The sequence below is a fragment of the Nipponia nippon genome, unplaced genomic scaffold, assembly GCF_047370975.1.
Source record: "Nipponia nippon isolate SJK-2023a ecotype South Korea unplaced genomic scaffold, ASM4737097v1 scaffold_9, whole genome shotgun sequence".
In the NCBI taxonomy this organism is placed as follows: Eukaryota; Metazoa; Chordata; class Aves; order Pelecaniformes; family Threskiornithidae; genus Nipponia; species Nipponia nippon.
Genome location: NW_028262413.1, coordinates 15,261,835 through 15,286,369, shown reverse-complemented (window position 1 = coordinate 15,286,369; position 24,535 = coordinate 15,261,835). Strand labels below are relative to the sequence as shown.

The 24,535-nt window shown below is 49.6% G+C and overlaps 1 protein-coding gene across 1 annotated transcript; it reads left to right on the top strand.

Moving 5' to 3' along the window:
* The first annotated feature begins 221 nt into the window (after positions 1-221).
* SSUH2 (ssu-2 homolog) lies at positions 222-18,421 on the top strand. The gene is made up of 12 exons (XM_087744438.1): positions 222-274; positions 4,261-4,356; positions 4,961-5,042; positions 7,349-7,478; positions 8,463-8,523; positions 9,214-9,338; positions 9,987-10,049; positions 10,958-11,043; positions 12,555-12,647; positions 13,762-13,867; positions 15,795-15,902; positions 17,963-18,421. Exons 1-12 carry the CDS (start codon positions 250-252, stop codon positions 18,107-18,109), a joined length of 1,122 nt encoding a protein of 373 aa, XP_087600564.1. The 5' UTR covers positions 222-249; the 3' UTR covers positions 18,110-18,421.
* Positions 18,422-24,535: the final 6,114 nt, after the last annotated feature.

The window sequence follows — 24,535 nt, the reverse complement described above, 5'->3', positions numbered from 1 at the left end:
CAGTGGGGCTTCCTTTGGGAAGCCAGCATGGTGTGCATTGGCTGTCTGGCACTTTCCTTCCTGGCAAGCTTCTGCTTTGTCCAGCTTTGTCATCTTTGATTCATTAATTCCCAACATCTGCATTGTTTGGCAAAGGGGAGTGGCTCATGGGGGCTGGGTTTTGTTGCTGTGAGCACAGAATTTGCAGAAAACAAGGTATTCCAGAGGAGCTTGCTGGGATGGGAACATCTCTGCTCCTAGCCTTTGAAAATGGAACAAGAAATGAAAGCAGACAGTAAGTAAAACTAAAAGGAATACATTGCATGCCATGCTGACTGGTTCATCTACTATTTTTATGCAGCTGTACTTCTTGATTAAGATATTAATAAACTGTGTTTTCAAGTAATATATTAAAAATAACTGTTTCCAGAACCGAACCTCTCTTCCACCAAATGTCAGTGTATGCACTTGTCCAGTTGGTGTTTGTGGAAGGAGCGGAAAGGGTCAGCACATTGGTTGTGCCATGTCTGTGACCTAAAGGTGTTGCTGTACCTTTAGGCACAATGCAAAGTCCACTGATTCCAGTGGAACAGGGACTTAATCCTTAGAGGTGTGAACTTAGTCCCTGAATCTCTGCTCCTGGGATGCTTCCTAGTTTTGTCTTTAAGGTGGGATTCTTGGAGCCCACTATAAACTGCCTGACATGGGTTAGAGATTAAACTGGGGTTTGTTATCTTTTAACAAAATGCTGCTTAATCAAAATATCTGTCATGATGGAGCTTTGATCTTATGCCCTTGACTATATCTTCTTCATTAGATGTTAATATGGTGCCTGAAGAAACTCTAATTGTGTGGGGCCCCAGTGAAATATCGCTGTCACTGATGCTACTGAAAAGTAATTGAGTTCTGACTTTCCTTAATTTATGAATGAGAAAAGCTTTGATTAGCTAAAGAAGAAATAATGATGCTACAGGAAGTTTCTGTTTAATCAGCCGGGAAAAAAAAAAAGTTTGTGGTCCTGGAGATGCTGCATGGAATGCTGACATCCAGCTCAACCAGCCAGACAGTGAAGCAGTGGGGGAAGTAACTGATGAGGGTGAGAACCACAGGTTAACTGCTAGGGTTTGCCAAAGATTGAGACTCTCCCAAACTTTTGCCTATGGATTCCAATCCTAAATGCACTGAAAATGGGGGTCTTCCTGCTGACGTCAATGGGCTCTTGCTCAGTCACTTCTTGCCAGCTGCAGTATTTGCTGTCCCCATGGGCTGTCTGGAGGGGTGTGTGGGGAAAGCAGCGTTTGGCCTTGGTTTATACCTGCCTCGAACTTGTCCCTCTCTGCAGAGGAATGTCCTCAAAAGATAAAATACGGTTACTGCTCCAGCAGGAGGAACCCAACCCTGCTTCCCATACAGAGGTGCCTTCATACCAACTTCCCCTCCTTTAGCTGTTCTTTAAAGCTAACCAGCAGTCATGCTCCACATGGTACTGAGCCTCGACACTGCCTGCGAGCACTTAGCCCAGCACCCTCGGGTGAGAGATGAGGGATTTTCCAGTTGAGAAATGGGGTCTGAGTGCACACGACTGTCATGTCTGGCTGTTTTAAGTACATGCATAAAAGCCTCATTTTAGACATCCGAGGAACGTAAATGTTAAGTGCCGATGTGCCATGTGGATCTTGGGCACCTCAGGAAGGCGAACAGAGGTTTCCACCCATGTAGGTCTTTACTCGGCTCGTGGCTGCACACCCACATTGCAGCTGGTCAGACACAGAGGCGGCGGCAGCCCCGCTCTCCCGCCCTGCTGAGCGGGAGAGGTGGCAGTGTCCCGGCAGTCGTTAGGGGACAGGGGGTCCTTCTGAGGAAGATGCTCAAAGCTGTTGGTGTCCCTGTGCAGGAAGGGTAGGAACACAGCAGTGCACAAGAGGTTTGGTCATATTTTAACAACCATCCAGTGTTGCCCTATTTGCTCACAAAAGGGCCAAACCTTTTATAAACTGATTTTATAACCTGATTTTCAACCAAAGGTGAAATCACATTTTGATGCCAGCTCGGATGAACCCAGTGAGAAGCTGGGCTGCACTGCAGGAGCCACGCAGGCGGTGTGCTCAGTGCCCAGGACCTTGCAGCACGCTGGGTTTTAGGGGATGGTGTGATATGGGTCGCGCACAGGTCTGACAAACAGAGCTTCGAGTCTGAGGCTGGAGCTCGCTCTCCTGCTGCTGCATGCCGTGGGAATTTTGCTAGCTATTTTGGTGTGTCTAGAGCTGGATCCTGATGATACAGAACAGAACCTGAAATATCGGATGAGTAACAGCCCAAGCTCTGAATTTCCTGGCTTTGGTCAAAGTCTATCTCAGACTTATTGTTGTTTTAAAATGGAGCTATGTGTTCATGTTTATAGACTATTGTGATTTCCAACATCACCGTAGCAACAACCGTGCAGTTGATTTATTTACTCCAAATTTGGGATATTTTTAACCTGGTCACTTAAACCATTTCCATTGGACTGGAATTTGATACTTATACTCTTATCTCCATCTTTTGTTGTAAACAGGTTTTTGTTTAACATTTGCACATTAAAAATAGGCATTCAGGTTCTCTTGGTAATGTGTACAGAAATCCATTATATTGGAATGAAAATAAAGGATTTGTTGTGATGTAAGAGTTAAAATAAGAACCTGGGAGTTCATGTTTCTGGAATATTTCTCTGCAGCACACGAAGGGAAGGCACTCATCCTCCCTCCGCCCTTCTCCTCCCATGCGTGCCGAGCACGGCACTCGCCCACCTGAGCAGGGCTGCGCGAGCCTTGGTGAGCTGCAGAAAGGGAGCCCTTGCTAAAGGTGTGCAAGTCCTTTCAGTTGTTAAAGGTTTGTAAAAGCTGCACTTTCTGAATGAGGAAATTCACAACATTTTCAATCATAGTTGTGGTTCCTTTTCCTTATGAGTATACAATTGCACACAGACATACCAAAACACCAAAACCAACAACCAAGAATGCAATGCTAAAACAGAGGGGAAGGAACAGCACCTCTCCAGCACTGCACGGAAGAGAAAGCTGGAGTTTTGTCATTACTATGAAGCCCCAGCAGACTGGCACTGTCTGTGAACTAATTGACCGGTGAATCCAAAATTGTTTGGGATGTTTTACTTACTGCTTGAGGAAGGTGTTTCTGCTTGATCTAGACATGACCAAGATAATCCCACTGAAGGCATCTTACTGATTGATTTTTCACAAGGAAGTTCTCTGTAGTGCTTATCACTTACCATTACTTGGAAACACGTGCTCCTTCAGCTCAAGGACAGCCATGTCTTCTCCTGCACGAGTGATGTGACATTTCAAATGAAGCATGTAGTTTCTTATTTTCATAGGAAGAAATAATGGAGAGATTAATTTAGCTTCCTGGAAGAAAGGAAGATGCTCTCAGAAGGAAAGTCGAGCAAATCAAGTTGATGGATGACTACCCTCAGCCTCTCTGTGCCGGTCAGACTGCCTGTTGTTGCCAGGCTGGCATCTGCTGGCTCCTCTGCGCGCTCTTTTCTTGCACAGGCTGAATTTTTGTAATCAGCTGCTGCGATATGAAAGGTCACTGGATAAATGGCTTAATAAAAAGAATTGTTTCTGTGTTAGGCATCAGGAGGACCAGTTGCTACCAGTGGTTATTTTTAGAGCAGTACCTAAGGAAAAAAACAACTGATGTCCCACAAGCAGAATTGAAATAAGCTGGAAAGTTTTAGAAAAGGCAGTCGCTTAAAGAGGAGAGTCTTTGCTGGTCAAGCTAAGGACTGACATTTCAAAGGCAGCCAAGAGGTGCTGACCTTCACCTCTGTTCATGGCCCCGTAAAGATGTAAATGTGTGCAATTTTGAGCTCTTCAGCTACAACGTCTCACCTCTTTACCAGGCAATGTCTCTGGGTGTGTGGAAAGTTCCCGGCGCCTTTCTCCTGCCTGTGTGCTTAACCCAGCCTGGGCTGGGCGCCCGTCCCAGCCGGGGCCGCGCTCCCCTGCGCCGCCAGCCCAGGGCTGCGGCTGCCCCCGCCGGGCTCCTCACCTCCAGGGCTCTCCCGGGCCACGGAGGGAGCTGAGGACCTGCAGGGCTTTGTCACCTACACAGGGTGTCAGTGTTGTTCCACTTCAGCACGGGGACTGAGCTCCTGGAAAGCAAGACGGTGGGAAAGGACAGCAGATCTTCTGACTGCATATTGGCCTGTGACACCCGTTTGGTGTGTGCGCCAACCAGCCTCGAGGCTTCCTCACTCACTGGTGTTTCCCTGGGCTATAGGTGACCTGGACCTGGACCCAGAGCCAGGACATCCCCTGACGCCTTCTGCACCCCCAGGGCGGCTGGGTGACTGTGAGTGGATCGTCCAGGGCAGAGGTACGTGCATGGCACTGACAGTCTGTACCCCTGTAACTTTATTCTTCTGACAGTAAGGAAACAACAGCAGCTGCCTAACCCAAGGAGGTGCCGTGCAGGGTGGACAGTCCCATGAAACCCTCCCTCCTGTACGCTACAGCTACTGCAATGGGCGTGTGCCTGTCCAGCTCGCAGAGTCCTTTTTACCTCCCGAGCCGCTGTTCCGGCCTGCTTCTTTTGCAGACAGATATGTTTTGGAAAGCAATTGGCTTTGACATCTGGCTGTGCTTCTCCCTACTTGGAAAGTCATCAAGAACTCTGCTGAGCGGGGGGCTGGGACCACTGCACTGCCCTGAGCAAAGCAGCAGGGTCAGTGCTGAGGGCACAGGCATGGGCACGGCTGCCCAACTCACCTGGGAGCCATCCCAGTGCTTTGCTGGAATGCCACTGGGATGAGGCGGACTGGCAGCAACTTCTGGCTGGGTTGCGGGGGGTGTTTGGTGCGAAGCAAACTGCTGACCCAGGAGTGGCTTTAGCTGCTACAGCTGAACCTTCCTGCAGTTGTGAGCAAAATCTGTCTTGGGTTTAAATTGGGCTTGAATTCCTCCATTGCCCTTTCCCGTAGGAACAAAGCCCCTTCCACCACCTTTGGACCCACCAGGCAAGCCTGGGGAGCAGAGGAGCAGGCCTCCCTTCATGCAGCACAGGTAAGCAGCTTTGTAGGGAGTGTGTTTTATGCACTTCTCTTGAAAGCAGCTCAGCGCAGCCCTGGGATGGGAGGTGAGCCCTTGCACCAGCCCCCAGAGCTGGCTGGGGTCCCACGACCCCAGAGATGGCAGAAAGGCTGCCCTCACCGCAGGCATCGGCAACCTGAGGTGTGCCCAGGGCTGATCCCGGGGGCAGACGCAGACCCCTGTGGCACCGACAGCTCTGGCATCATCCTTGTGCCGCCTCCTGCCACCATGGCCAGCCCTCAGGTCGGGCCCAACTGCTGCCGCTGACCCTGCACCAGGCATCCTGCAGTCCTGTCCCCCTGTGCTGGGCAGCCAAGGTGGGGAGAAGGTGGACGGGTGTCTTATGGATCCGGCAGTGCCGAGAAGCAGCAGTGCTGACTTGCATGGGTGAAAGCCTTGGGGCAGGGGCAAAAACTGAATTTCCAGGTGCAGGGCTGCCTTCCCCACAGCCCAGCGTCCCCAGCGGCAAGGCTGCTAAAATATCCTCTGTCTGGGTGTGACCAGAGCAACTCCTCGGAGGTGGGGCTCAAACTTTGACGTTTTCTTTGGACTGTAAGTACCACATGGATTTTATGCTAGTCCTTCTCCCAGGGTCAGTTATTCTGTCTTTTATGCTTTTATTGCTTATTGTCTTTTTTCTCTCCTGATTTTCATCCTGAATTTATAAAACAAAACAAACCAAAACACCCACCCACCTTTTTCCTTTGCACATAGAGAAAAAGAAAAAACAAGCACAGCTCAAAAGGCAACATTTGATCCAAGGTAGTATAAGATGGTGGGAGTCTGCTCCTGCTCATTTTCTTCATCTACATGTGGGTTCAGACTGGATATCTAGTGGCATTACATTTCTCAGCCTTAATGAGAGGGGAAAAGATGACTGCAGGACAGTGATCTGCCTAATCATCTCATAAACACAGTCTTGAAAGGACAGGAAAGTGAATAAATAAACATGGGAGCTTTGAGTTTGATCAATGTCTGGTGAACACTTGTTAGAGAAACAAACATCTGGTTAAAAAAAAAAAGAAAAAGGGAATGTGAAGGTTCAGGGATACTTGTTAAGAGACGTGTGTTAAATTTCCTTTGGATAGCAGTGAGCTCGGGGATAACAGTTGGGTCCCCAGCCGGCAGCGGCGGTGTCGGGGCTGCTGCAGGCAGCGCCTGCCCGGTGATGGAGCTGGGGGAGCGCTGGCTCCTGCCCGGCCAAGCTGCCCCTCCTGCCCTGCGCTAGCATCCCTGCCAGACCGAAACAGCTGTACGAGCTGTGAGATCGGCTCCTGCTCTTTATTGAAGAGGGTTTTCTTAATATCTCAGCTGTCACCGTATTGACAGGGAGGGTTCTTAATGAATATTGTCTGGGGTCCTAACAAAACACTTGCCAGCTCGCTCGGCCACCGAGGCTGGAGACGTCATGGGCTCTGAGGAAAGGATTCATTGCTGAATATTCCCACAGAGCAAATGCTGACATTATCTCCTCTGTTACCATTTACTTCGTGGTGTTTTAATATGCTTTCCCAATCAGAGAGATGAAAAAATATGTAATGGACAGTGTGAGGACAGATGGACCTGTCTCAGGCTCGGGCAGTTACTGTAGGTTTTTCTCTTTTACTTAAGAAGATGACTGATGAGGATTTTTGAGGAACCACCCCTGAGAAACGGCTTTTAGGCTCATTTTTTCCTATTCTCATCATTCCGCTCTATCCCCGTTGGCAGGGGAGGTAGGAGTGCCCCGCGCTGCCTGTGGCACCTCCAGGGACCTGCCACCCCAGCCACGCGTGGGCAGAGCTGCTGCAGGGAGCCAAGGGGCGCACGGGATCTGCTTGATGCACAAGTTAGTCTTTCTGCTGTTGTTTCTATTAACTGAAAATAGAAAACAGCTCAGAGTAACAGGGGTCCTAGGTCTGGAAAAATAAAAAGTGCCATTTCTAATCCTGTGAGCTGATGGAAGCTGTTGATTTGTAGCTTGCAAAGACACAACAATGTTTCGAATCAGCTCTCCTTTACCCAGCCTGCTGAAGGCGAGGGTTTGCACACACACATATTTATTTTAGACCACTCTTTAATATTGACCTTATGGATATTGCATGTAGATATTTTTTAGAGTGTAAATCTCTTTTTATTTTGTACTAAACAGGATGCCAGCAGTGATTGTGTAAAATAGGTGGGTGCTCCCAAATGGGCTCTACTTCACTTTTTTGCAGTAGGTTAAATATACTGAATGTTTCCAGCTAATTCTTTAAAAGTTAAGAGTATAAACCTGTTTTGTTCCCGTTGCCTCCCAGCGTGCCCCCGATGTCAGAGGCGGTGGCCAGGCAAGCCCTCCTGCGCTTCGTGGCCTCCCGATGCTGCTATGGGAGCAGAGCCGCAGGAGAGCTGGCCATCCAGCGGCTGCGGCAGCTGGGGACGTACCGAGTGAGTACCTCCAGACCTGGCATCTTGGGCACCTCTTCTGAGCGGCTGGGATAATTTCCAGTTACATAGTGACACTGGGCCACCAAGAACCATTCATTCATTAAATTAAAAGGCTTTCATCCTACTTTAAACACAGACATACAAGTGCTTTCCAAGGGAAGTCTACCTAAGAGCTGACTACAGGCTTTTTTTTATAGCTGAAAGGTCCATCCTCCTCTACAGTAAAGCACCACTTTGGCAAAGCCCCTGGAAGCCTTCTCTTACAGCCTAGCTGTGGCGAAAGAGCCCTTTCCTTAGCTAAACTGCAGGAACCTGCTCTGCAGCTTGGTGTTTTGGGCTCAGGCAAGCACAGAGTGTCCTATAATGCCACGCCTCCTCCCAGCTGTGAATTTATTCTGGTAATGTTTAATTCCACAGAAAACATGTGGACTTGGTTCCCTCTCACTGAAAATAGTTATTGCAGATTTGGTGCTTGCTGCAGTTAGTCTCTGGATCTTGAGTCAGTCAAGGTTTGGGGAATAGATGCCCAGCAAACCAAAATGGTGGGTTCTGTGCCAGGCTTTGGTGCTGGTGCTGCCTGGGCAGCCGTCCAGGGGAGTGCTGCTCTGCCCACCCCGCTCCCTTTTCTGGGGCTTCTTGGAGGGGATAATGAAGGAGCATTGAGGAGCAGGGTGCTGGGAATGCCCTTTGATGGGCACTGTGGGGCAGATACTCCTTTACACTAGTGTTTGTTCTACTTCTGAGATTACTCACAAACATTATCTGGCCCTTTCCTAAAAAATAAGCCACAGGATTCTCCAAATAATAGCAAAACTCACTTCTGCTGTGAAAATGCCAACCCTTTTTTCTTATGCAAGTTGTACTCAGAGATGGAAGAGTCTGGGAATGCTCCTGAGACCCGTTATTAGCAAGTCACGGTTCAAATTTAAATGCCTGCTTTGTGCAAGTTGTCTTTCTGGTGAGTGTGTGATTTTTCTCTTTTAGTATCGACTGGAGACGTTCAGTGAGTCGAGGTTAAGCGAGTGGGCGTTCGAGCCTTTCACCAGTAAGTGATTGCCCTGTCTCCCACTGGAATGGCTCTTGTGGGACATGCCCCACACGTTGGAGCTGGGGTCTGTGGCAGTGCTCACCGTCCAGGGCTCACGTGGCTCCTGGAGATGACTTGAGCCTGGTTTAACGTGCATTAGGTTTATCTGATCCCTTGTGGACATTTGTCACAGGGATCTGCAGAGCCCATGAAGCTGGGGCAAAATGCTTTCCTCTGCAGGCTTAGTTTGCTTTGCTTGTGTTGGGGAGGTTTTGCAGCATGCCCTGGGAGCAGAGGTCTTTATTTCCCTGCCTCTGCAGCAGTAATTTCCTACCAAGTGCCATGTATTCTAAAAGCTTGATTTGGGATGGGCACATGCAGGCAGTGGAGCTCTTTCTTTGCCAACCTGCTGAGGACTGTGGGGAACCTCTGCCCCTGGTTTTTGGGTGACGGCTGATCCCAGGTGCCCGCACTGGCCTAGGGAGTCTGCTGGGAGGGCTGGGGGGAGACAGGGGCTGTGCCATGGTGGCAGGAGGATGCTCAGCACCTCCGGGTGCCCATGGCACGGACCACGTAGGGTCAGTCTCTGGTGCGACCCCCACATGGGGATGGGGAGCGATGTTGGCCAGTCCCTAGCAGCACCAGGAGCCGGCCAGCATCTGAGCACTACCACCAGCAAGATGGGTAAGATGCCATCCCCTCCTGCAGAGCCTGGAGCAGCCAGACCCCCCGGGGACACCCCCCTGGACCCCTGGGATGTGGAGGTTGGGGCACCCCCGCTCTTCCAGGGCCAGACGCGGCGCTGCCGGGTGCCCCACTCAGCACTGGTCAAGGTGAGTCCTCACTCACTGATGGCTGCTCGCGGGAGCCCCTTCCCTGGCCGATGGGCTCGTTGGGGCTCAGGGAGCAGCCCCCAACTGGGGCAGTGTCCCTTCCCTGGGACCCTCAGCTTCTCGGGATGGTGATGGGCACCTCACTATGGTTCTCCTTTTCTTGGGTTTTTCCTCATTAAATGCCGGGGAAAATAGTCAGAGATCCCTTCTTCCTGGTGTTTTCTTCCTCTAGAAGTTTGAGGACAAACCTTGCTGCAGCCTTTTCAATGAACAGCACTGGATAATCTTTCCTCTTTTGTTAAATTTTTTTTTCGACATTAGCAGAACATTTGTTTGCATGACAGTTCCCATTTAGCTTTTGACAAGCTCTATAGCTGGTCAATTTATTTTACTTTTTAAGTGATATGATGAATAAAGAAAAAAAATTACTTTCTTTTGCCAGCACTACATAGATATTTGCCTTTGTTAAATAATTATTATTTATGACTCCTTTAATGGTTGTACAGCACAATTTTATGCTGTTGGATTCTGTCCTGTTAGGACCAGAATTTTATCACTGAATTTTGATGCAGGGAGAGTGGATGTGCATAATATGGGATATCTGAAATCCCTGGGCAGCTCTGTGCATGAATAATCTTCTGATTTCAGGACTGTCACAGATGCCATGGTCACGGCCGGTCCAAGTGTGGGGTGTGCCACGGGGCAGGTCGGGTAAGGAGCTGGGAAACCTTCTGCCAGGCAGCCTGCAGTTCCTATTGCTTCATTTGCGAATTACGTCGTGTGCCATCTTACTGCTGCACTTCATATGAGGGCTGGAAGTCCGAGGGGAAGTTCTGTTTTATTCCCCCTTTGCCACCCTGTATCCCAAACCCAGTCGTGTTCAGTGCAGTTCCCAGCTGATGTTCCCAGGGCCTCTGCAGAGATCCTGAATGAGGTTGTCAAAATCCTGCCCAGGTAGCAAGGATGTCTTACCCTGTCCACAATCGATAGCCTACGTGTTATGATGGTGAGAAGGAAAGGAGAATTTGCTTCTGCACTGTTGAGATGATGAGGTCAGATCTTAGGCATGGAATACAGCAAATTGGTCGCTGTCTTTCAGATATGCTCAGTTCTGTATTTGGGGTTTCCAAAGGGAAGAGGAGGCTTAACCCAGGGGTGTGAGTGCAGCTACAAATCTGGCCTCCTATCTTTATTTGTTCTTTTGCACAAATATTCCCAAAGACAGCCAAAAGATATATTGTTACTGCACTAAAATTGCCACTTAATTAACGTTAATCTGATTAAATAGGAATACTTAAATAAAATTCTACTACTAACTACGTTAATAAATAACAGTGGAAAAACATGTGTGAAGAAAAAAGACATTTCAAACTAAATTGTGTGTCTGGCTTGCATCACTGGTGAGTTTGACTGGAACATCTAATTAATCCAGAGTCACAATTTATGAGCTATTTTGTACATTCTTTTCATTTGCCATGTATGTACTTGGCATATACCTTTCCCTGCAAGCCTGAGTTAGCAATTATTCTGATAACATACATAAAAGCTTTTGATTTATAAACCTGACATTTTTTATTCTGGCAGCCACCACCTATTTTAATTCTTTGATATATCTGTAGACGAGGTGTGTAACGTGCAAGGGATCCCGACAGAGGCTAAAGCAGCAAAAGAGATGCCAGCTTTGTTCAGGTACAGGTCGCAAAAGGTAGGATGGGCTCCTCTGTGCGTCAGTTAGCGTGGCTCTGCTCGGACCGTATTGCTTCCCTTAGGCCATGTTTGCTCACGCAACGGTATGGTTAGTGGAAACCAGTCCCAGTCCCACTGGCTTGGTGGAGGTTATCTGCTGAAGACCTGCCAGTAGGAGGAAAATACTGGAAAGTTGGTAGGGGAAAAAAAGCCCTTAACCCAGTATGTTTGAGCCAAAATGGCTCCACTTACCTGCTGCTGGCAGAGGTTACAGTGCAGAGCTGGGGCATGCTCTACATGCCTGTGTGCTTTTTTTATTTTCTACCATGAAGATCACCTAACAGAGAAAGCAGTACAGCAGTAGCTTTATTCTCCAGGAAAAATGGTTAGAAATAGCCTTTTCCGCCTCTGATTTTTAAATGACCTTTCATTTTAACGTCTGTTATTCACTCTGTGTGGCCCACTCAGCATTCCGAAACCAGGCTGTTATCCCAAATTCATGAGATAAGCTCTTAAGCATTTGGCAAATAATAATTTTTTGGCTCTCCTTTCTTCCATATTTTTTACCTTTCTGTTATAAGACTGTTGCATTTCCCAGCATCTCTGGGAAGCTGGAGAACACTTTGGGTTTTCCAGTGAAAGCAGAGTTTCTCAGACCTTCAGGAGTTGCGACAGAAAAGAGGCTTTGAGTCTCCCCAGGTCCATGCTGTACCTCCCGTCCCAGGTCTTGGTGGGCTCAGCTCGGATCAGAGCACGGGGAGTGGGTGGTGGGATGGGGCTGGAAGGAGCCGGCCCGGGATGGCAGCAGCAAACTTCAGAGCTGCTCTTAGGTCCAGTTTCCACAGCGCCCGGTTGGGGTTTGGCAGGTTTCACAGCCAGCGCAGCCTGGAGAATTATTACCACCCTCTGGTTTTTCCAAACATGAAACTTAACAGGCCTAAAAATGATCTTTAAGTGACAAAAAAAGAAGGCACTGTTCTAAAACTGTTTTGTTTATGTGGCTCCATTAAGTTTAAAATAACAGAGATGGTATCGTGCATAATCATGGCAGTCACTTTAAAGCATGAATCCACTGGGGCTAATGATGGCTTGAAGAGCCTTAATGAATCAGTTGTTAACTGCTGCTAATCTGTGTTGCATTGATGCAATCAAAATGCTCCATGCATAAGCATATGCCTCCTGCATCTGTTAGAAGCACAGGCAGCGTCTTCAAAGTGACACTCGCCTTCCTACCGTTGTATGGGGAAATTGTGATTATCCTTAATTAGATGTACAAATACATTCTTTGACTAATTCCACATTTACAAATAGATTTGAGGCTGGCATTAGTCATTTGTTTTTCCCAGCAAATATGCTATATCCCTTGAGTCACAGACCGGGGGAAGATGTATGTGCGGTACATGTGCTATCATTGACTCCTGTACTGCTGACCCAGCTGAGCTACACAAACAGTCTGAAATAAATCCACAGGCCTCTGAAAGTGGGCAGTGTTTAAAATCCTGTTTAAAATCCTTACTGTTGCACCCAAAGGTGCAATACCTGTTCTGGCCGGGGCAGCAAGACCTGTGCAACCTGCCAGGGAGAGAAGAAGCTCCAACATTTCAAGCAGCTGGTGATAACCTGGTAAGCACCATGGGTAGAAGTCCAGAGCTGTTACTTTTATTCCTTATTTTACTGCAAGGCTTGGGAGCTCAGCTGTGCTCCCTAAGGGGGAACTGAGAGAGTATTTATTGCCTTTGGTCAGGCAGAAACAGGGGCTTAGAGGGGCAGCTTTAGTCCTTAATGATGGCAGTCTTGTCCATGGGGCGTGGTGGGAGCTGCACAGAGGTAAAGGATTGTCCAAGGTCACACGAAAAGTCAGAAATGGAGATGGAGCGGCTGAGCCACTGCCTGGTATGAGCTTGCACAGCCCAGACCCAGAGTCCCTGCCAGCCAGGAGCAATGTGGGGCAGTGGCCGAGCTCCTTTTTCTGGGGTTTTAGTGATGGCCCAAGGCTGCTGGCTGTGGTGTTGCTCTGGCATTTCCCATTTAGGAGCTCTAGTGCCAGAGATAACAGATGGGGCTGAAAAAGATCTTAGCTTGTGAGGTTTAGCTAAAAGCCATTACCTACCCTGCTGGGTGCTTCCTGAGCACTTTCCTGTTTTTGTACAAAATGCCTTCAATTACCCTGTGTGAAGACCTTCATTTTTCAAAACACCATCTCCGTCCATCTTGAGAGGCTGGAAATTGCCCCAGCCATGCATGTCGCTGGTGGGACTCCTGCGGGGCGCGGGGACCCCAGGGCTGCATTACCCCAGACCAGCACAGCTCTGCCAGATGAGACCTTCAGCTCCTTTGGAGGCCACCATCAGCCACTAACCATGCCCGTGTCCTACAAGTAATAGAGCAAAAAATGGTTCACTTTAATCAAAGCCGTGGCTTTGGAAAGGGAATATAAGACCTCTCCTGCTGCAAGGAATTAATAGGTGTGGGATGCTCTGAAAGCCGTAAGGCAAGGTGATCACCATGAGCGGCTGATTTCTGGATTATTGATGCAAGAGTCACCCATGGTTGTTGCATATACAAGGTTATTAAGAAACTAATGCGGGAGTGCACAAAGGTTAGGCAGGCATGACTACTGTCCTCAGAAATCAGGGAGCATTCAAGCATTGCTCAGGCATTTAGAAAGAGCCTGGAGATAGCTCAGTGCCCTACAACCAGCCTTGGATCACTCGGTTGTTTCCTCTCTCTCTTGCAGGAAGAACAATGTCTTTGAATTTGTTTCTGAGCATCATCTGAACATCCCAGGAGAGCTGCTCAGCAAAGTCAGTGGAGAGAATATATTTAAAGATGAAAACGTGGTGGTGAGTGCTACCCGTGGGGCTGGAGGGGATCCCTCCCGGAGTGGCTGTGAACAAGGGGGGATGTGAAATGGCTTCCAGTTGTGCATCTCTGCTGCGGTGGCCAGCAGCTGCTCTGGACACGGCGATAACTAGTGCCCTCTCCTGCAGCAGAGCTGCTGAGTTCCTGTTCGTGGGACACAGCTTTTCCCATTTCTACAGTCGGGAGAAATGTAGGGAGCAATGGGATTATGAAATCCAGCAAAAGTGGGTCTTCTTCCATCAGCAGCCACTGGGAGATGGCGACTTTGCTCCTCCGTGTGGGGGCCTTGGGGCCAGGGAGCTCTCAGGCTGGAACAGAAATGCTTTGGCAGAAGCAGGGTTACCTGCAGGTGACATGTGCGGTCTGACGGTGCGGCACCGGGACCAAAGCGACGAGGTGGCTTAGGGCCATTGCCCCTAGGTAGTGCAGAGCACCCTTAGCTTCCCCTGAGGAACTGAGAGTTGTTGGGTTTTCTGCCTGACAAAATGTGATCAACCCGTACTGCATCAGCCAGCATCCAGATTACTTTTGGTGGCCATTGCCAGACTAGCAGAAATCCCACTCCAGAGTTGTTCTCTGTGGCTCTCCAGCAATAGCAGGAGGCATCCAGCAGCACATCCATCCCTGGGGTTTTTTATATTGCACATTTTCCACTGCCTGCACAGTGTCAGCACTGTCGGCTGCAGGCTTTGCAGGGTGAGGGCATGGGACAGTGGCTCTGGCCCCTTGCCGGAGTGCCTGAATGGCATTGCCATCAGCCAGCAAACCCACCTGCCTGCAGAGCCGCCGGGAGCTCATCCCACAGGCAGGAGCTGATCCTGCCAGCTTTGGAGCCAGGATCCAGCGCAGAGGTGCTGCTGCTGGCCGGGGCTGCTCTCTGGGCTGCCATGGGGACCTGCAGGTGCAGGGCCCTTAAACAAGATGTTCATCAACACTGGACATCTCTTCTCCTCCAGCTCCTGTGGTACAGGGCTCCCAGAGGCAATCTGCCTCTGTATACCTGCAAAAGTCTGGGGCAGAACAATCCGAAAATGGCTGAAGCACAGTGCTCTCCTACAGCCAGTGCCATTTCTGTACTGCTCAGTCCTCAGCTTGATTTTTTTTTAAATGCAAATGCAAATGAGAAAGGATTTAACTGTGCCTTTTTATTATTTATTAGTTGTTTTGCAATAACCTGTAGAAACTTCAGTCATGTCCCAAGACAGGGAGATAGGCAACATCCAAGCACGGACCAGCTCTCCCCCAGAGAGCTATTACTCAGTGTCATGCATCTGTAGTGAAGACTTTGCGTCTGGTGTTGCAGAATCCCTTTGGGGTTTGAATGATGTTTTAGCATCTGAGTCACTCTCCAACGAATGCTTTAGATCTGAAGTCCTATAAGCATTAAAATCAGTGGGCCTCTCACATAAATGACTATCACTCCTGGCTCTGCAAGAAGTAGCTGCATTCATGACTAGTTCTGCTTTGCCCACAAGCCCAGTATTTCTTCTGTAAATTGTCCACATGCTGGGGGAGAGAGGCTTTAAAAAACCTTTCAAATTTAACAGTGCTGCACTGCTGGAAGAAGGTGACAGTGAATCCTGTTGGGGCACAGAGTCACAGAGACACTTGGTGCCAGTTTTTAACCAAACCTGCCAGCTTGGGAACAGCAGCCTCTCCCCGTGCTGTCCTGCTCCACGGGCAGCCCTAACCTCTGTCTAGAGAGGCATGGTCCCTATTTTGGACACTTCTACATTTTGCTGGGGCGGGATGGACATGCCTTTGGGACTTTGAGCTTAGCATTTATTTTGTTTATTTCCATTATATGCCCAGGTCTTTCCTTGCATGGGCCAGTAACAGGTGAAATGAATATGTTTCTGCCAGAAAAACAGGGTCTCTCTTTTTCGCATCTGGGTCCGTTTCTTGCAGGTGTACCCCATCATCGACTTTCCTGAACCTGAGATCTCCCTGGCCTCGCAGCGAGCCATCGCAGAGCACAGCGCGGCGTTTGCCACGTCCTCCCGCATCCTCCGGCAGGTAAGGGGGGAGCCTGGAGCGGAGCTGCCTGCGTGTCCCCTCCCCCGTCTGCTGCGCATCCCTGCGCCCGAGGGATCAGCTAATGATGGCTGATTAGTGAGCTTGGGTAGAAACAATAAGATGCTGAGAATAGTAACCGTTTTCATTTTTTATTTAGAGGTGATTTTTAGCAAATGAAAAAGAAATTCTAATCATCAAAGAACTCTTAATTATCAAGCAAAATACCAGGGAAATAATTTTTCAGACATGTATTGAAAGACGTAGGTGACTGTGGTTATTATTGTTCCTTTTACCTTTTCAAAGCCCTGGCAAACATTATTTATTACCATTATTTTTATCTTAGAAGCTAATTTTGAATAAACATTAGGATTCCACTCCATCTGATTCTCGCTAGATTGTTGTAATCGCTGTTGCTGCTATTATAAATGTGATTGCAAATGCAAAAGTTTAGCCAGAACATACTGTCTTTTCACTCACAGGAAAGAGAAGGTTTCACATTAAAAATGCAAGTAAACTGAAAGACCAAAATAAACTTAAAGGGAGACGGTTTGATTTTCCATGTGGTCTGTCAAAACCAGCTCTTTGGCAAATTTCTGTCTTCCAACTTAATTCCAGCCTATAATTTCCACTTCTCAGCATCTAAGGCAGTTTGTTCACTAGATTGCTGCACACTATCCAAAGCATCCTCTAGCTGTATGGGAAAGCAGGTGCTGAAAACCTCCTGCCCTGCCAAATCCCTGGCACCACATGGTATTTATGCTGATCCAGGCTGCCTTCTGCCGGCGCTTTCCCCACCATTGAATTTTTCATCCACTCCGCTTGTTGTTGGCTGAAGTTCATCCACTTAATAATCAGCATCTTTTCGAGAAAGCTGGGGGGGAAATCTCTTCTTTGCTTGGCTGATGCTATTCTGGCTTCTTACGATGTTGGCCATGTGTTGGAGGTAAATATCAGGACCACAGATACCCTCTGGGTTTAGAGGGGCTGGAGCCTGGCAGACTTTGCTGGGCTGTTGAGCTTTATATAAAACTGAGACTTTGCACATGTAACTGCAACAGGAGGTGAAAGACGGGGTGGGTACCTGCCCCTTGGCTTTGAACAGGGTTGCTGCTGCTCAGTGGCTCCTGGGGCTGCACCGGCTGCTCAGGAGACCGGACCGGCTGCCGGGCACTGCTCGACTCCCCTCCCTCTCTCATCCCATCGAGCAGCCCTAAGGGGCTGGTGTATGTTGCTGGGTTTGAGCTGGTGGCAGTCCTGGCTGATCACAAATGAAAAATTCTCCAAACCATGGGTTTGGTTGGTGTTAGGGAAAGGCAGGAATTGCTAAACTTGTTCTGCAAAGAAAAGGAAGGAGCAAAGCAGGGCCCTCCATGAGGAGATGAGGTGCCACTGCAGCACTGATACCAGCCTATCTCCTGTAATTCAGCGATGAGTAACAATTACCAGATAAGTAGAGATGAAAGCAGCTTTCTTCCCCCTCCGACAGGGAAGGGAGCAGAGCAGCAGGGGTTAAATCTGCAGCAATTTCTGCTGCACAGTGCGGCCCATCACTAACATCTCTTCCTGCTTCCAAGGGACAGAGGTGACATGTGTCCACAAAGGAGCTGATTCACCACCAACGCCAGTGTTTGCTGGTGCACATCCAGATGCCCGTGGCTCCCCTGTGTTCTCAGGGCAAGGACAGGGAACTGCGTTCACACACAGACCTCAACCATGCATGAGACAGGGGCATATGCTAACACACCGAGGACTGGAAGCAAGGGCTTCAAGGATTTAAGGAATTAGCTTAAATAGCTATAAATGCAGTAAAAGTGGTCTAGTATGCAAGGGCCATAACATGCTATCTCCCTGCAGCTAGGGGAATTTTTGATGGCTGTAGTGATGGGCTGGTAGGTCTCCATCAGATTTTCTTTCCCCCTTCACAAAGCAGCAGCTCTCTCAGACCTGTGAGGCTTGTGGCTAAAAGTTGGGGCTTTTTTCCTCTCTACACATGTTGGTCTAAAGCAAGATAGAGCCTCTGCTCCAAACTGCATATTTAATTTGAGCTTTTCCTTTCCCAGCGTCAAACAATTGAGCTAATCCCCATCACAGAAGTTCACTACCAGTATTCAGGGAAGACTTACCTCTACTACATCTATGGGCTCGAAAACAAGGTGTATGTGCTGGACTACCCCGAGAGGTGCTGCTGTGGCTGCACCATCATCTGAGACTCGGTGCTGGGAGAGAAGCACAGTTATGGCAGCGATCACCCAGCGAGCCCCCTGTGCCACAGGGACCCGGGGATGCTCCAGGACCTTTCCCACCGCACCAGGTGTGCTTGCGTCTGCAACAGAGGACTGCAAACAAAATGGAGAAGGGGAAGAAAACCATGACACCCCTTCATCCAAACCACTTGTATCTCAGAGTCGGGGCCAGCCCCAGGCCTCCTGCTGGGGGCAGGGTTAGGCCTTTGGGTAAAGATTTCCCCCTGTGGATGTTTTCCTTTCTTGTTGCAAGGCTGGATCATTGAAGTGATGCATATTGACAGAGACATTTTTAGTCCAGCTATGCAGTTTATGACTGGTGCCTTTCTTTCCCTGTTTTATTTGTCAGTTTTCCTGAGTTGCTACATAATCTATAATGATATATTTCAAAATCTATCCAATTAGCAAATCTAACTTTAAAGGATTTCATTTTAAAATACCGGGTAACATCATCTGAGGAGTGGTTTTACCAATATGAAAATTATTGTCTAAGAATAAAAGGCTTTTGTGGTATGTGCTGCGTGCGATGCCCTTGGCGGCTGCAGGGATGGGGAGAGCAGGAGGCTGGGGGGAGGACATGGGGTTACCCCTGTGCCTGTGGGCTGCGGGGGATGAGCTCTGCCCCTGGGGACAGCACCCGCTCCTGGGCCTCGTCCAGACAAGGGGTATTGGCTCAAGTGCCTGCAGGAGGCAGTTCTCCATGGCTCCTCCTTTGCTTTTTCTTTTTTATCACCAATCTTGCAATGTTTATCTCAGAAAAGCTCGCAGAAGCACCTCAGGTTGCTTTGGGTTTAAGGCTAATTTAATTTAAGTGCAAACACTTGTGTTTGCAGTGTAGAGCTTGAGGAGACGAAGCAAACAGACTCTAAAAAGTTCAGAAATGTGCAAGCAAACAGAAAGACACCAGCACTCATATTTAAAGGCAAACCAAACAACCCTCCTCTCTTCCCCCATGATTTTTGACATAGTTCTTGTGCTGTTTGGGGCCTAACGGAGGGGTTTTGCTTGGGTGGTACTGGCAGCCCCCAACAGACTGCTGCATCCATTGGGATGAGCCTGGCGCTCTTGCCTGTCAGTTAGTAGGTTATCACAGCAGAATCCTCGTGGAAGAAGCACAGCTTGAGGGGCTGGGAAATTTTTAAAAGATAAAGACCCATAAATCAGCTTGACCGAGAGCAAGGAAAAAATGACCAGGCAAAAACATTTAGCAGCCGACAAATTTTAAACAAGCGAGTTGAAAATTACTTTGTAAAGGAAGTGTTTTCTAATGCTATTTCTAAAATGAAAAAAACATTCAGTTTCTTCTAATGTGTAAGCAGAGGGGATGAGAGGGAGAGAGGAACTTTCCTGCTTTTGCTGTGGCAGGGGGAAGAGACACAGGCAGCAGCTGCCGCCTTGGTGCAGAGCGATGCTCCCTGGTGTCGGCCCCGGCACAGAGCGATGCTCTGCTGCATCGTCCCTGGCACTGAGGCTGCCCCCAGGGTGGGTGTGTTGGGGATGTCAGATCAGAGCTGGTTTCAGCCCGTCACTGACCCAGTGTTACTGGGGGGGTTTTGCAAGCAGGAGCACCATGCAGGCGTGCTCCGAGGCCTCCGTTTGGGCAGGATGCTGAGAGCCACAGGCAGATGGGCCTTTGCGCTTGCAGGAAAGGAGCTGCAGCGAAGCGTGGCAGACGCACCAGCTCTGCAGCCTGCTCACTCTGGGTTGGTGTGGCTCTGAGGGGCCATGCTGCTGCCACCGAGCGCTCTGCAGCAAAAGGGAACACAGGCACTAACGGCCTTCTTATTAAAACACATATTTTAAAAGGTTTTTTTAATGGCTAATTCTGGACTGACTCTTTACCCTATGCATGCCCATATAAGTGTGCCCCAGAACCACACCCAAACTGTTCCTAACAAAAGTTTCTTAGTCTTTAAAAATCGACAAGGGTGTCACTTCTTTTTTTGGCAAACCCTGCACTTCAGAGCTTCGAGACTCCAGAGCACAAAGGTGGTAAGAGCAGGTTTCCCTAGACAGCACTACAAGTTGTTCCTTCCCATATATACATATATATATATATATATATATATGCATATAGATATAAGTGTGTGTGTGTACTTACATATAGATATAAATGCATTTTCTATAGCCAGGGGCAGTGGAGCAGGCTAGCGGGGCACATAAATCAAGCAGGCTGCCTGCATGGCAGTGACAGATTGTTTTTGGCAGGTGCATCTAATGCAGTTTTAGTCTGGCCTTACTTGGGTTAAACAAGTCCATGACCTGTGTAAGGCTGAAAAATGACCTGAGAAGCTGATCCTGTGGCTCATCGTCCTGGGTGGCCTGTGCAGCAGAGGGCAGCGGGCGCTGACGTTGGTGCTGGGGTCCCCTGGACCTGAGGAACCATCGGCTGCGGCCATGCAGCGCCCATGCCGCTCACATGCAGGAGCTTCATTGCAGTTTCTGCAGCCACAGCCAGGGCTTGGTTTTGTCTTGTTTGAAGGGTTAAATCTGGGCAAGGCAGCAAAAGCCGTGGGGAGACCTAAACTGCTGCACATCAGCATAGAAATGGGTATGACTTGCTGCGCACACAGAAGGTAAATTGTTGAGAAGAACAACAAGGAAAGAGAGCACATAAAGAGCTGGAAATGGCTCCCATATGTCAGGCAGTTAGGGCTGGCAGGGGAGAAGGGAGATAGGGGAGGTGCAGGGGTGCTCAGCCCCTGGTAGGCTGCAGGGCACAGGGGCTGGGGCTGGGGCTGGGGCTGGGACTGGGGAGCGGGCAGCAGCCAGGCTGGCTGCCCGAGGAAGCCGTCTGGTCCATGGTGACTGGGCTAGCGTGAAATGCAACCAGCAGCCATCCCCAGACAGGATCCTGTCCTCTGCAGAGGGCTGGACCTGAGGCTGTTGGAGGGTACCTTGCCGTTTGAGAAGACCACACAACACCATCACGGCAAAGAGGAAGGAAAGGAGGGTGTTTTTCTTCTGAGCCACCAACAGAGAGGGACCAGACAGTTTGGATAAGCTTTAGAAGCAATCCAAATAGCCTAAATAATCATCAGGCCAGATTCCTTCTGGACTGAGCAGTTGCTAGTGGTTGTTCAGAAACAAATACAAACCGCACTTCACTCTCATCGAGTCATTCTTGAAGCACGAGATAAACTTCATCCTCTCTGCTGCTGCTGCCAGTGTGGAAAGGGCCAAACAGTGGTCTCTTAACAAACAGCACCCTGACCCCACCACGGCAGCCGATGGGCAGTGAGGCGGCTGGTGGCAATCCTCGGTCTGCAGTATCCCTGCTCCTGCCCTGCCCCGCACTGTCCCTCCCAGTCCCACCGGGGCCAGGGGCGGGGGGCACTCACCGCTGGAGCGATGTCGGGGCCTTTAGCTCACTGCTTTCTGCTAAATGCTCCAAACCTGCCTGTGTTCCCATGCTCAGGGAAATGCTGCAGCCACCGATGTCTTACCTGGGCACAGGGTGGGGGACAGTGGGAGCAGCCAGAGGCTGTGGGAGGCAGTGGGGCCATCAGCCCTTCCCGTCCCCACACGCTAGGCTTCTGTCCCTGCACTAAACCATTATCCAGGAAAGGTGAGATGGGCATCCCTGGATGAAGGCACATGTGGGAACGAGGGACCGACACTCAATGCTCTGTGCCGCCTCCCCTGTGACGGCCTTGGGGTGGGAGCCCTGACATTCCTCATGTTTTTTTAATAGAACTTCAACTATATTTAGATCAAAAATAAATACATTCTTGGCTTGAGCACACTTTTCAATGCCTGATGAATGAGCAGGACCTCTTTCACAGGAAACTATAAAATTCCTGGGGTGATGTCTTGCCTCTGCTGGAACGAAGGGAGGCAGCGCTCTGTGCTCCCGCTCCATCTGCCAGCTTGTGCTCAGTGTCTTCACTAGCAGAGAGGACTGGTCATTGCTATTATTAATAACTGCACTACTATGTTTATTATTAATGCTGCATGGGAACGAGGAAAGAAACTTGATGATGCTGAAATCCTTATCCTGTGTTTTAAAGAAAGCGAAGCTTTGTAAGGCCCTACTGGATGACAGCAGAGGCACCCTGGCCTGGCTGGACCGTCAGAGATGCTGTTTGGGCACAGTACCCGAGCGTAGCCATTTTCTGCCATCTCTCCCCCTCATGTTCCCCAGCACCATAACTAAGGACGTTTGGGGGCCTTGCCTAGTCCCTTAATATCTCTTTATGGACTTGCTGCATAGGAATTCATCCAGCCTGCTCCTGAGCACACCCAGCCTGTGTGCCTGTGCAGCCACCCAGGGTAACAAATGCCACGGATGCAGGCTGCAGCTTGAGCACCACTGTAGGTTTGCTTAAATGGACTTATTTCAGTCACTGCAGCATGTGTCTGAGTAACCTCTCGGTGGGGGCCCCATCTGCGATGAAGGGAGCAAACTCTGCTGGGCGAGTCCAAAGTTTCCCACCACCCCCTGCCCCCTGAGCCTTTGAGGGTTTATAAAACAAGTTCGATCTTTTGACATAACAGCCCCTAAATGCAATTTCATCCAATAAATATAATAAATTGGTCACAGAGGCCATGCTTTCAGCTCATATTCTTCTGTTCTTGGTGATGGAGGACTGCAGCATCGCAGAAGACTGGAGGCAGACGGATTCCCGGTGGGTTTGGCTGGGCTCCCCCCACAGACCCCCTCCCTCCAGCCCCCCTCCACAGCTCCGTCCTCCCCCAAGGTCCCAAGCACACCCAAACACCTCTTCCGTGCCAGGAGGGATGAAGTCTTGCACGGAAGCCTACCAGCTTCCCGCCAGCTCCCCTGCCTGCCCAGGCCCCCTGCAGCCCCCCGGTCCACCGGTGCCTGCTCCAGCGCCAGGAGCTGCAGGCAGCAGCAGGGGATCCGGGGGGAAGGAGCTGTGTGCTCCCCTTCCCCACTTCTTCAAGCCAGTTTAGCTTCCCTGTGTGTTTTTGCTTCTGGCACCTTTAAAATAACATTTCTTCTATCCGCTAGAGCAGGTTCATTGCTTTACATTGAAAAGCCAAAAGCATACTGAAGGAACTCTTCAAAAAACAATATCTTCCCAGGAAAAAGAATTCTCACTGCATTGATTTGTACATCTATCTTTTAGCATCGAAATTCTTCACATACTGACCTCCTGACACAGCCTGCTTGTGTGGAGAAAACTGCTCTGAAGTAGGCTGGGTTTTTCTCTCATCTTTCTGGGTCCTGGAGGGTTTTTTCCAGCATCTGAGGCTGCGCAGGGATCCGTGCTCTCAACATGGTAATATCATATCTGTGCTTTGCGCTTGCTAATCATCAGTCAAACTCCCATTTTAGGATATATTTTCACTAAAATGCTGCCTTATTCGGCCTTTTCCTCTCTGAGATTCCGGTGACATCACCCACCAAGCAGTCGATTCAAACAGCTATCGCCCCAGCGCGTCCCTGTGCAGCAGAGCAAGGAGCCACGGTGCTGGGGGGGAGGCGGGGGGCACGGGGCCAGTGTCCCCTCCCAGCAGGGACCTGGGGACGGCAGGGCTGCCAGCCTGAATTGCATCCCAACCTGCAGTGGGGTCTGCATTTGAAAGGAGCTTTAAACCTTCCTCCACATCACAGAGACTGGGATGCGTTGGGGCTCTGCTGCTGGCATGTGGCGAGTGTGCCGAATCCTGCCTGGGCACCTGGGTATATTTAAGTGAAAATCTACCCCTAAGCCACCCGCTGAGCCCTCTCTTACACATATCTCCATCATACACAGTGTGTTACAGAGCATGCACAAAGACGTGGGTACCACGTAAGTGCTGCTTCTCATGGCAGAGCCGGCAGCTCGGCTGGCCCGCAGCAGCGCCCGGTGATGGGGAGGTGGCTCCAGCCCTGCAGGATGCAGCAAGCTGGTTTTTTTCCATGTCGGTAGTTTTCCTCCCCCTGCCTGCCCTGAGGCTCTGGCCAATCTGGCAGTAATATTTACTGGTGATGAGACCAAGTAAATTGGTGGCAGCTCTGCAGTAAATTAGAGGTGCTATTTCCTCTGGTACAAGCCAGACGTCTTTTGCCCTAGGAATAACAATAAACCAGCCTCACAGCTTACATGAAGGTTTCTGTTCTAAATCCTGCTCCCCCAAACTCCGTTATTTAATGAATAATCCACACGTACAACGTCAGACTGTTTCCAGCCTCACCAGAAGGTCAGCCAATGGGGTTTTCTTTTGCTGTCCCACTCACAAAGCATCGTAGCCCGTGACCACTCAGCAGTTGGTTGTTGTTGCCTGGCAGCTCTGGCTGGAAGGGGAACACCAGTCCTGACAAAAGTGTGGCGATGAGACCAGTGTCCTAATTGTCAATTATTTACCCCGGGGAAAGAGGCGTTCTCCCACTGGGACAGGCTAAGAAACTGCTACCAGGCAGTGGGGCTGTTCCTCCGTGCT

What these genes read in the sequence shown, in the direction of transcription:
- SSUH2 (XM_087744438.1), top strand. Translation starts at nt 250, where the DNA reads ATGGAACAAGAAATGAAAGCAGACA. An exon ending in GGCGTTCGAGCCTTTCACCA is followed by an intron (nt 8,524 to 9,213) that starts GTAAGTGATTGC and finishes CCCCTCCTGCAG; the next exon opens with AGCCTGGAGCAGCCAGACCC. An exon ending in TTAAAGATGAAAACGTGGTG is followed by an intron (nt 13,868 to 15,794) that starts GTGAGTGCTACC and finishes CGTTTCTTGCAG; the next exon opens with GTGTACCCCATCATCGACTT.